We start from the raw sequence: 12,158 nt of genomic DNA, 5'->3' as shown, positions 1-12,158 counted from the left end.
CCTTCTGGTTGGCGCCCGGTGTCCGTTCCTCCTATCGGCGTAGGCCCCGCGAGGAAGACAAGGGCGCGCGCTGACTGGGAGGGCGGGGCCAGAGACCTGTCCATCACCGAGTCCACGGGTGGCAGCACCTACCACACCGCAGTACCTTGGCGAGGCGGAGCAGGGGCGGGCAGGTCGCGGACGGGGGAGGCGGAGCAAGGCAAACGGGAGCCAATCGGCTTGGCGGCGCCAGGGGGGCGGGGGCGGGGTCACTGCGCGCGACCCAAACACACGGGCCGGGCGCACCCTGCCGCCGCGCCGCGCCGCTCCGCGGTCTTCCGGCGCGAGGGCTGGGGAACCTCCTCCCCGCCTGGGCACCCCCCACCTTCGCGGCCCAGATCCTCCCGCCAGCCCGGCCCCTCCTTAGTAGGGGGAGCGAGGCGACGGTTGCCGGGAAGCGCGCGCCACCTCTCCCTCCCATTCTTCGTCCTCCCCTCGCGCGCCACCCGTTTTTCCTATTTCTCCGTTAATAACAGCTGGGTGGCTGGGGGAGGAGGGAAGGTGGCCCCGGCGGAGTCTGGGCGGGCGCCTCCCACTCAGCCGCCAGCCGCCGTGGGAGCCGGAGGATGGCGGCGGTAGCAGCGGCCGCCCGAGAGGAGGCGGTGCCGAGGTCGAGGGCGCCGAGCGGGGCGGCAGAGAGCGGTAGCGGCCCGTCGTGGCGCACCAGAACCGAAACCAGCGGCAGCCGCACGGCCAGTTGAGCCGCCCCTTCCTGCTGGAGCCAGCGAGGGGTGCCTGCAGCCGGGACCCCTTCCTCTCCGCGTCTCTTCGTCTCCCGCGCCCGCGTCAGGCCGCCGGCCTCGCCCACCGCCCCAAGAAGAGCGCGCCGGGCGCGGACTGCCCCTCTGGACGCCGGGCGGCGGCCCTGGACGTGCGGGGGCCTTTCTGGGCCGGCCGCGGCGCCTCGGCCCTGCCCTCTAGCTCCCGCGCTCGCTCCCGCCCTCCCGGTTCTCGGGGCGCAGCGCGCGGGCCCGGCCCGGGGCAGGGCGGACATGGGCGCCAAACAGAGCGGCCCGGCCGCCGCTAACGGCCGCACGCGCGCGTACTCGGGCTCGGATCTACCTTCCAGTAGCAGCGGAGGGGCCAATGGGACCGCGGGCGGCGGCGGGGGCGCTCGGGCCGCCGCCGCGGGGAGGTTCCCGGCTCAGGTGCCCAGCGCGCACCAGCCCAGCGCCTCTGGCGGCGCCACGGCGGCCTCGGCAGCCCCGGCAGCCCCGCGCAGCCGCTCCCTCGGCGGGGCCGTGGGGAGCGTGGCGTCGGGGACCCGCGCGGCGCAGTCCTCCTTCAGCATCCCGAACAGCAGCAGCGGCCCGTACGGCTCGCAAGACTCGGTGCACAGCAGCCCTGAGGACGGCGGCGGCGGCGGCGGCCGGGACCGGCCGGTGGGCGGGAGCCCCGGCGGGCCGCGCCTGGTGATCGGCTCCTTACCAGCTCACCTCTCACCGCACATGTTTGGAGGTACGGACCCCTCTCCACGCGCCCGCGCTCGGTCCTCCCGCGGCTGCACGTGGGCCGTGGCCGCCGGCTATTTTTACCCTTCTCCTTTTCTCCTTCGGCCGGGGCTCGGGGGGCTGCTTCCCGGCCCAGCCCGCGCCGGTCTCCATCCTGGGAAGAAACCCGGCACTTAACACCTGCGGTGCCGCTACCACGTAGACGCGTAGTTTTGTTTTTAAACATCGTGAGCACCCTCACCTCAGCAGCTGCCCAGTAGGGAAAGTCTGTTTTGCAGTGAGATGACTGGAGCAAATGTTTTACAACAAACCGACGAAACAGCCCTTGTGGTTGTGGTTTTTAGTACCAGGAAGTCAGGAGGAGACCCGTTGCTAAATGTAGTTCTATCTGGGGACTCGAGTGGGGAACAGTTTTTAAAGGCCAAAAGTCAAAGCGTCTCAAATGAACACTGAGTTACCATCTTTGGACCGACTTTTAATATAAAGCTATAATCCTGAAATCTGTGTCAGTAGTCCCACTTACTATGTCACTTTAATTGGATGAATGCGTTAATGAAAAGTTTGTTTTTAAACCTCACTAAACTGCTACTTAAGATCACAGTTAATGCGAGTCCTGCTTAATTTGGAAAGCATTTAAAAAATGGAAAAGTTTCTTAAGGAAGTAAAAATTTTGCACATCTGCCTACAAGGTACAGTAATTGGTTAGGTTCTTTTGAAGAGTAGTGTTGATTAGAGTTAAGGAAAAATCAGTTGTGAAAAATGGACATTTTTAATAGCAAAATGATGTGCTTTACTATAGAAACAGGAGGAAGTGTGCGTTGTCCTGGGGAAAATGAATTCTACTTCTTCAGTTATGTTTTATGCTGATCTACTTTATTGCAAAACGCTAATAGTAAATGAATCAAGACCACCTCCCCTCCACTCCCCGCTTTATGAAAATAAATAGAAGTATAGAAGATATGCATTCCCAGTTCATCGCATTATGTATCTGGTATTAGAAAAATTAGCAACTGAGCACAGATGAGCAGCGAAAACACCATCCCCTACATTTTTGTGCCTCTTTTATGTATATATTTGTAAACGTAGGAACTTTGGAGACTTAGTAAAGTGGAATACGTAGTAATTTATCTGTTCTGATGTTCTGTACTGTCAGCACACACGCCAGCATAAATTAAAAATAGGAATGTCATGTTTCGTTTTTCCCATCTTTTTAGTAACGCTTTGTACATTCAATATGGAACGACGCTTGACTTTTAATTAGCTACCTTGTTTTAAAGTAATGCTTGCTTCTTAAAAATATTCATCCGTCTTAAAATTGGGCCATTTAAAAAAGTCATTTGCTTATGAGTAAAAGAACTCTACTGGTGTCCTTAAAGTGATTTGATCACAACTAACCTAACAGTTGAAGTTGCTGTAGTCCACACTGAAGAATATAAAAGGCAGTTTCAGAGAATTGGTGATTAGTGCGAGAATGAAGGGCAAACTGGTTTTTAATATTTATCTTTTTAAAGTGAAAATTTGCATTTAGCAGTTATCAGAAGATGAATAAAGTTTGCTAAAGAAGGGTGAATAGGAAAAGCCTTGTCAAGTTAATAGTTGATATTTAATATGCTGATTTTTAAAAATTCATTTTCTAAGAGCTGATAATTCCCTTTGAGAAACATTATATTTCTATGGGTTTATTTTGTTAAGTAAATGCATTCCATTCAGAGCAAGGGACAGTTGAGCCCCATGCTATTCCCTGGTAAGTAAAAATACCTAGTTGCTTAAAGTTGGAGATAAAGCATTTATCTTTTTTCTTATCTAAGTTCTAGATTTGTGCACTCACTATACTTCTCTTAGTGCTGTTGGGGTTGGGTGACTGGGGCCTAGTAGTACAGTGACACTTTCTGAGGAACTTATACCAGCCTTACTCAGTCAGCTTTCTGGAGAGAATTGTGCCGTAGTGTGCAATGAATTTTAACTTTTAGCTCCAGTGCATTTAGGAGGGTTTTAGTTATGTATCATTCTTAGAACTATTGAGAAAACAGTCACTGAAATAATTTCCTATGTTTGGTGATTCAGATGAGGAGCCTCAGTTGAGAATTGCTGGAAAGGGATCAGAGAAATTACCTGTTCTTCATTATATGACAGGATCAGATGAAAGTGCCACATCCTAAAATCTCTGTTGAGACAGGGAGATGGAATACACTTATGTAAAAACCCATCTTAGTGGCATTGCCTTACTGAGATTTTTACCTATATTTTAGTGGACGGGTTATTAGGAAGACGATAGAAGCATGTTTCTCATCATCTTGAGATTTAGGGAGCTAGATGAAGAATCTTATAATTAAAAAATTAGACTTGACTGTACTTCACATTTACTTAACTTTTTAGTGTCGATTATAACATTATTGTGTTTATTCAGTTACACATTGTATAAATGGTTATATACAAATAAGTCCATCTGAAAATTGATAAAAGGATTATTAGAATTAGTGGAAAGTTCATATTGTTTTTTGTGAAACTATTGTTTTAATTGTTGTTTATATTATTAACGTCTCTTAATAAGAAAATGTGGTACTAATAAGATTCAAAATTATTCTCTTGTGAGCTGTCATGTAATTTATAGAAAATGAAAAACAGTCCCCCTCCTTTTATTTTTAACACTTGAGAGTCTAGCAAGTGGAATTGTTAGCAGTTCCCTCATAATGAATTGCCATCTTGAACTAGGAAGTTTTCTGTGTTGGTTTTATGTTTTGCTGTCTTTTGGACATCTATTTTGGCTATATACACTCTTATTCTCTCTAGAGAACTGGAAGAAAAATGCCTAATCCAGATATTTCAGTTTGTAGAAATTTCCTAGAATTGAGTTGCCAGACATCAGAATGTGATTATATTTATATAGGAGTTTTTAGGTGAAGTAAATCTTGTCCTTGTTACTCTTTTCAGACTGGGGAGTGTTAAAGTGAACAGGCACTTTCTTGACTACTGCTAGTGTTGTCCATCACCTTTGTTTTAAAACAGGTCTTAAGCGTATTTCCGAATATTTAAAAATCTTGATGGTATCTTATAGAGGGTTTGGCTTTAATTTATGTCTACGTTTTTTTTCCACTATCAAGTAGCTATTGTTCATAAGAGCATAATATGAGTGGTAAAATAGCCTTTAATGATGCAGCAAGGATGGGGTAGATGAATTGGGCTATAGAAATATACCAACACATGGAGATTATTTCCAGAGAAATCGTGTGGGCTTCTATAATGTATCCTTGAGTCCGGAAGTGAAAATGTAAAATGACTTAATCTAAGACAACCAGTGGTGCTGGGTTGCTTTTGGCCTCCTGATTTTCTTGATCTTTTTTGGGTGTGGCTTGCTCATGAGTATTTCAGTAGTCTGATTGTAATTCAGGTGCCTTGTTACTTGTGAAACATGTTTTCTTATATTGAAGGACTGTGGGTTATCTCTTAAAACTGAATATGTTGAATAAGACCTGTATTTCTAGGAAGATTTCTCTTAATTTTTAAGGCAGATGTGAAGTTTTATGGTGTTATCTTCATCAATTAACCATTATGGAATCGGTCTCAGTTATCACTTCTTACCAATATCAAGTGCCAAAATGTTTGAATTTGGGATATTGTAATTAATCTATTTCCTATTCCTGAATGTTATTTTGTACCATTGAAGGCTTTTATGGGGAGTGGCAGAAGAGGAATGTTTGCCTCTTTCTAAGAAAAATGAGCCTTCTAACCACAACCCCTGCCACTCCTGAAGTAATAAGAATTTTGGTGGTTATTGTTTCTCACTTGTAATTTCATACCTTCGTGTTATAAGTTTTGCTGTGTGTAAGTGTGGCCTGTGTCATGGAAGTTTCTGCTTTGGGCATTTTTTGGAACTATTCTTGACTGCAAGGTGGGGAGGATTGGTGAGTTGCACAGGGCATCACCTGATCTGAGAGCAGCGTGACCTAAGAACCTGGTATTTTGATGCTTTGCTGGCTGGTGCAGTGCCCGAGGGAGTAAGAGCCCTGTTGTTGTAAGGTAGTGTCTTACTCCCTCAGGCACATCTCCAGCAAGTCTCTTGCTCTCCTCCAATTTGATTGCTTTGCCTGGTGACCAGTAAGTAAGTTCTTCTGATTGCCAAATATCATTAATTAGATATCAACTTTTAAACTATTTATTATTATTTGGGTTTGTAAGGAGAATTGCCCTAATATTAAACTTATTACATGTACTAAGTATTATGTACAATTGGATATATTGGCAAATGTGTTAAAAGAGAGTGTAGGAACTGCTTTATGTAGCAAATTACTTCCTAAGTTTAACCTTATGTAAATATTCTTAAGAACTGTTACTTGAAATGTTAGTCTGTGTTTTAATTTTGCATGTACATGACATTTATTTGTTAAGAAATTGGAGCAAACGTAGGCCTTTTTGTGAACAAGGGGTTCAGAAATACCTTAGGTTCTGATTTTATTCGTTTTCTAAGCTGCTTATTCACAAATGACTACAAATTTAGTGGTTCTAAGCAACACATTTATTGCCTCGCAATTTCTGTGGGCCAAGAGGCTGGGTACAACTTAGCTGTGTCCTCTGTAAGACTGCAGTCAAAGCGTAGGCCAGGGCTGGGTTGTTATCTAGAGACTCAACTGGGTAGAGGTCTGCCCCCAGACTTCCTTGGGTTGTTGGCTGGATTTATTTCCTTGTGTCTGTTAGGTTCAGAGCAGCTTGCTTCTTCAAAGTCAGCAAAGGAAGAGAGTCTATCAGAGGTGAACTAGTGCTATGTTCTTACATAATCGTGTACATGTAATCACTTACAACCCATTGCCTTTGCTGTATTTCATTTATCAGAAGCAAGTCATAGGTCCAGTTCACGTCCAGGGGAAGGGAATTATACAAAGGTTAAAATACCAGGAAGTATAGGAATCAAGAATAGTCACATCAGTTCTGTCCGCCACATGGATTATAGATAGACTGACAGCTGAACATGTAACTTTTTTTTTAAACTCATTTTAATTTACTTTAAAAAAGTTGTACTAATGCATATGGTAAGTATAGTATTAATAAACATGAACTTAGCCCTTTTTAGGGGCTGGACATTGTAGATACTGAGGGTACAAATGTGGAGCTTCTTTATGCACTGCTCAACTCTCCATTGAATTTGAGAGATGGATATATGTGATTATTATACAGTGCAACAAATTCTGTAATAGAACTGTTAACAAAATGCTTAGTGAAGTATCATTGTCTAGGCTGGTCAAAAAATGCTTCACAGAGGAGGGTACGTTTGAACTGTAGTTTGAAGGATTTAGAAGTTTTACTGAGAGAGGGCACTATAGACTAAAGAAAAATCCACAAAAGTGTGGGTTTTGATAGGGCATACTGAAAGGTTAAATATGTCTGGATTGTAGGGTGCGTAGAGGAATGATGAGAACCTGAAGCTAGAAAAATAGAAAGTGGAGCCAGTTGAAGGATTTTATAGTGCTGTAGGTTTGTTTTATCTAATGAAGTTTGAAAGCAGGGGGAGTATCATAATTAGGCCATTGGGCACAATTAACGCTCTTAGTTTACATGGATGGCGACCTTCTCTAGTGGTGCAGACTCCAGGCTGTATGCAGCAACCCTGATCAGGATTCAGTTCTTAAGGAAGAGAGTGTGATAGCAGGAGAATAAGTTAGGATTCTTTTAAAATGTAACTGATAGAAGATGCCTACGTTGAAAACATGGCATTGGTGAGGGAGAAGAAAAGTTAGATTTGATTGAGGTTTCTAAGGTAGAACTGATAGAATTGAGAACCTGGGTACATAATGATGTCTTTAACCAGTACTAAAGATGAAAAGAACAAGTTTTAGGAAACGATAATGGGTTCCTTTTAGGCCTGTTAAATTTGAGTGGCTATAGGATTTCCATCTGGATAGAAGTATCCTTTAAGTGGTTGGAAACATGAGTCTCTAATTCAGGATATTACAAAAAACTGAGAAATCAATTTGCAGGTTATAAATGAATCCAGAATGGATAAGATTACTAAGGGATGAATATAGATTGACGAAGGACAAGGATGGAATCCAGAGGAGCAAGTATTTTAAGAGACAGGCAGAGGAAGAGGCCAGCAGTTAGAATTCAACCACAGGGAAAGGAAGTTTTTTAAAACCTTTTTTTTTTAAATTATAAAAATAATACTTGTTCACTAGAGAAAAACTAACATACAGAAAAGCATGTATGAAAATCGCAAATTGCTTGTAATTTTACCACCAGAAATAACCAGAAAAAAGTGTTAATGTCTTTTATATATGTATTTGTTTTAGACACAAAATTTGGAACATTCATTTTTATATTGTTTTGATTTTAACCTTTCTAATGTTCTAATACAAAGTTTTAAAGCTACACATTTTCCCCCAAGAATTCCTTTACCTGAATCCCACTGATTTTGAAGTGTTCTTGTTAACATTCAGTGAAAAATGTATTTTAATTTCCCATATGATTTCTTCTTGATCCATGGGTTACATATTCTTTGATAAGGTGCTCTTTCCATTTCCACCAGTTTCTAACATCACATTAAAATTTTTTATAACATGATTTTAAGTTATTACCCAGTATTCCAAAAATCACTCAAATATTTATTGAGGACCCACTCTTCCGGACACTATTCTGGGGATACAGCAGTGAAGAAATAAGATAAAAATCCCTGCTTTTAGGGGCCTTATTATTCTATTTGGGAGAGATAGTAAACAAACAAGTAAAATACATAGTGTGTTAGGGCATTGAGTGTAATGGAAAAAAATGGAGTGCAAAGACTGATAGAGATTATGGGGTGGACGCCTATCTATAGTTGCTATTTTAAATCGGGTTTTAAGGATGACCTCACTGACAAGGTGACAATTCAAGCAGAAAGTGAAGGAGCAAGCCATGAGGATGAGGATCTCTGGGGGAAAAACATATTCAGGCACAGGGAGCAGTAACTGTAAAGGCCCTGAGGCATGAGTGTACCTGATACGTAGGTTTACTATAGCTGGAGTGCAGAGGGCTGTAGAAGATGAGAGCATAATGGGGTGGCATGAGGTTGGGACAGAATCATAAACTGCCTCATAACCACTGACCTGTGGTTTCTGGCTTTTGTTTTAAAGAGGGATGGGGAGACACTGGAGTATTTTTGTGCAGAGGATTGACATAATCTGACTTGGGTTTTAAAGGATTACTCTGGCTATTGTGTGAGGTGGCAAGAGTCAGCAAGGAGGCAAAAATCCAGATGAAAGATAACAGTGGCTTGGACTAGGGCGGCAGTGCTGGAGGTGCTAAGCGGTGGCTAGATTCTGGATATCCCGTGTTTTGAAGATAGAGCCACCTGGATTAGATGTGGAGGTATGAGAGACAATGAAGAGTCTAGGATTTATCTGGTTGTTCCTTATGGTTGAGCATTTAGTTTGGTACAGTTATAATAAAATACTGTTGCCATGAACACCTTGGTAAGCAAATTTTTACAGTTTGGTTTTTTTTTTTTTGGGGGGGGGGTGGAGTCTTGCTCTGTCACCCAGGCTAGAGTGCAGTAGTGTGATCTTGGCTCACTGCAACCTCTGCCTCCCAGGTTCAAGCGATTCTTGTGCCCTAGCCTCCCAAGTAGCTGTGATTACAGGTATGCACCACCATGTCTGGCTAATTTTTTTATTTTTAGTAGAGACTGGGTTTCGCCATGTTAGCCAGGCTAGTCTTGAACTCTTGGCCTCAAGTGATTCACCCACCTCAGCCTCCCAAAATGCTGGGATTACAGGCGTGAGTGCCTGGCCAGTTCTTAGAAATTTATCAGCGACATGGGATTGCCAGAAACAAAGATACGCTTTTGTTCAAGGCATTTGATCTTTATTGCCAAATTGCTCATTAGAAATGGAAACAGCTTCTAGCAAGGTATAATCTTTAGGACTATGTAAAATTTTTTAACCCATAAAAACTTGTGAGGTTTTTGATATTTATAAGTGCAGATTGGTAGATATATTTCGAGTAATGTCACCTATCAGAGTCATTATTTCATTCAGGGCTCTTTTTTTTAGTGACAAAAATATTTAGTGTGTCGGAAAATTATAGATGTATTCAGTCATTTGGATTTCATAAGTTCTGATCATGTGGAATATCCTAATTTTTGCTTGAATTGTGATTAGTCTGTAATAGTTCTTTAATTTACCTATTTATATGTGAGCTGAGGAAAAAAAAGAAAGAAGCCATATATACATAATGGGTTATTTATTTTTATTTTTATTGTCTTTTTTTTCTCTTTCCTTTTTGTGGAGAATGGGGTCTCGCTATATTGCCCAGGCAGGATTATGTGTAGTATGTTTCAGAGAGCCAGTGCTCAGTTTGAACAATACCTTTTGCTATTTTTGTTGGTTTTTAATTTTTTCTACTGTTACCTCCATTCTGTTCTTTATCATTTTGTAATTTTGTTCTTTCTCTTAGCTTCTTTTATTTTTTTATTTATTGTTTTTTAATGATAAAAGCGTTTAAGGCTGTGTTTACTTCTTGTTACATATAGTCACTTCCCATAGCTTTGGATACTTACCATTTTCATTATCATTGAGTACACATTTTTATTTCTTTTAAAAGTCAGTTCTATTGAGAAATAATCATGTTAACTGCATTTCAATATTTTCTTTTACTTGGAAGTTATTTTAAAGTGTGACTTTATTGTGGTGGTCCTTACTACTACCCTTTCGTTACTTCTAGTGTTAACTTAGAAATATTGCACCGTGGCTGGGCACCGTGGCTCACGCCTGTAATCCCAGCACTTTGGGAGGCCGAGGTGGGTGGATCATCTGAGGTCAGGAGTTCGAGACCAGCCTGGACCACATGGTGAAACCCCATCTCTACTAAAAATACAAAAATCAGCCAGGCATGGTGGCAGGTGCCGGTAATCCCAGCTTACTAGGGGGTGCTGAGGCAGGAGAGTTGCTTGAACCTGGGAGGCAGAGGTTGCAGTGAGCTGAGATTGTACCACTGTACTACAGCCTGGGTGACAGAGCAAGACTCCATCTCAAAAAAAAAAAAAAAAAAAAAAGATTGCACCATGGTCAGAGAATCTTGAGTCTTTCAGTTGTAAAGGATAGAAGCATAACTCAAAATAGCATGAAGTGGAAAAACTATATTGTTTCAAATTACTGGAAAGGATCCTAGGGTAACTTAGAGAATTGAAGGAACAAATGCAGGACCCAAGGCCCCTGAAGCTGAAATTTAGAGAGAGAGGGAAGGGAAGAGAGAGAGAGAGAGAGTGAGTGTGTGTGTGTGTGTGTGTGTCTGTGTGTCTGTGTGTCTGGGATTGCAGGTGTCAGCCACTGCCCCCAGGCATTATGGGCCTTCTTTAAGCTGGGGCCTTGAGACTCTCTGTACTTCCAACTACATGTGATCTTTCAGGCCTGAAGGGAGTACCTTTCTCTACTTCCAGCAGAAAGGACTCAGATTAGCTCAGTTTGAGTTCTGCGTCTGTCCATAAATTACAAAAGCAGAGATGAATGCACTTTATGTCCAGGCTGTATTCTGTTATTGTGGGGAAGAGTTTAAGTCTTCAAGTCGTGTTTCTTGGGCTGACCTTAAGCAAGTTGCTTAGTTCCTCTGTACCTCCGTTTTCGCATCTCTAGAATCAGGCCAGGTGCAGTGGCTTGCACCTGTAACCCCGGAACTCTGGGAGGCTGAGCGGGGGCGATCTCTTGAGCTCAGGAGTTGGAGGCCAGCCTGGGCAACATGGTGAAACCCCGGTTCTACCAAAAACAAAAATTAGCCTGGTGTGGTGGTGCGTGCCTGTAGTCCCAGCTACTCCAGAGGCTGAAGCAGGAGGATCGCTTGAACCCAGGAGGCTGAGGTTGCAGTGAGCCAGGATTGCATCACTGCACTCCAGCCTGGGCGACGGAATGAGACTCTGTCTCAAAACAAGACAAAAACCTGCTTTTGTAGTATTGTGAGGGTTAAAGTAGTCCACATACTTCATACCTTTATACTTTTAACTATTGAACGAACCTCTTCAATGAATGAAAAAATTAAAGCATCCAAGATTTATGCCCCACTTCCAGTCTCACCCTCCTCAGAATGACCATGTGCTTTACTCTGATACCATATTCCTTTCTCTTCCCAACTGCTCAGACTTTGCAAAAACAATCCAGTTTTCATTATTTTTATAATATGTGTTCCTTATATTTACAGAATTCTCCCCTGAACATTTGAATTTTTTTCAGCACATTTACTATGCCAAACACATGGTAAAAACTTTGTAAATATTGAATGTTTCCCAAAATGTATTTGATAACTACATTATTATGTTTTAAGGTAAGATTATTATCAGAATTATTGCTGTGTTTAAATTATCTATAAAAATGTATTGCTGTAGAAAGAAGTGGTAGGCTGTGTTTTTATTTGTATAATGTAAATATAGGTAAATTAATTTTTGAACCAAATAGGTATAATGTAGATTATACAAATGGAGGCAGTTATAAAATTGCCTTAGAAGTAAAATTACACTGTGCTTATAGCTCTTTTATAATCATTTGAATGTGTTACAGAGTGTTATCAATGTGAGTGTGTTTTGTGGGTGGTTGGAGATGGTTGGAAGGATGGTTGATAAGGTAGGTCAGTATTTTCATTAAGTGTGTGCTGCTGCTTCAGGGCAGAGGCTGAAAAACTTAGATTTTTTTAGTTACATGATTTACTGCATCTCAG

General features: G+C 42.6%; 1 protein-coding gene and 1 long non-coding RNA gene across 2 annotated transcripts in view; one reads left to right on the top strand and one right to left on the bottom strand.

Annotated features, from left to right (window-relative positions):
- The window catches only part of LOC131384500 (uncharacterized), a 39,275-nt gene extending 37,518 nt beyond the window's left edge, over window positions 1-1,757 (bottom strand). The window contains exon 1 of the long non-coding RNA XR_009215394.1: window positions 1,732-1,757. This is a non-coding gene — a long non-coding RNA (uncharacterized LOC131384500). The remainder of the gene's footprint in view (window positions 1-1,731) is intronic.
- Window positions 264-12,158, top strand: part of ZNRF2 (zinc and ring finger 2) — a 93,486-nt gene continuing 81,591 nt past the window's right edge. The window contains exon 1 of the mRNA XM_032758411.2: window positions 264-1,497. Within this exon, the coding sequence (XP_032614302.1) occupies window positions 1,032-1,497 (466 nt within the window). The 5' untranslated portion in view covers window positions 264-1,031. The remainder of the gene's footprint in view (window positions 1,498-12,158) is intronic.

The sequence above is a fragment of the Hylobates moloch genome, unplaced genomic scaffold (assembly GCF_009828535.3).
Source record: "Hylobates moloch isolate HMO894 unplaced genomic scaffold, HMol_V3 SCAFFOLD_1, whole genome shotgun sequence".
In the NCBI taxonomy this organism is placed as follows: Eukaryota; Metazoa; Chordata; class Mammalia; order Primates; family Hylobatidae; genus Hylobates; species Hylobates moloch.
The sequence above is the reverse complement of the archived record's forward strand: the minus strand, read 5'-3'. Positions and strand labels throughout refer to the sequence as shown.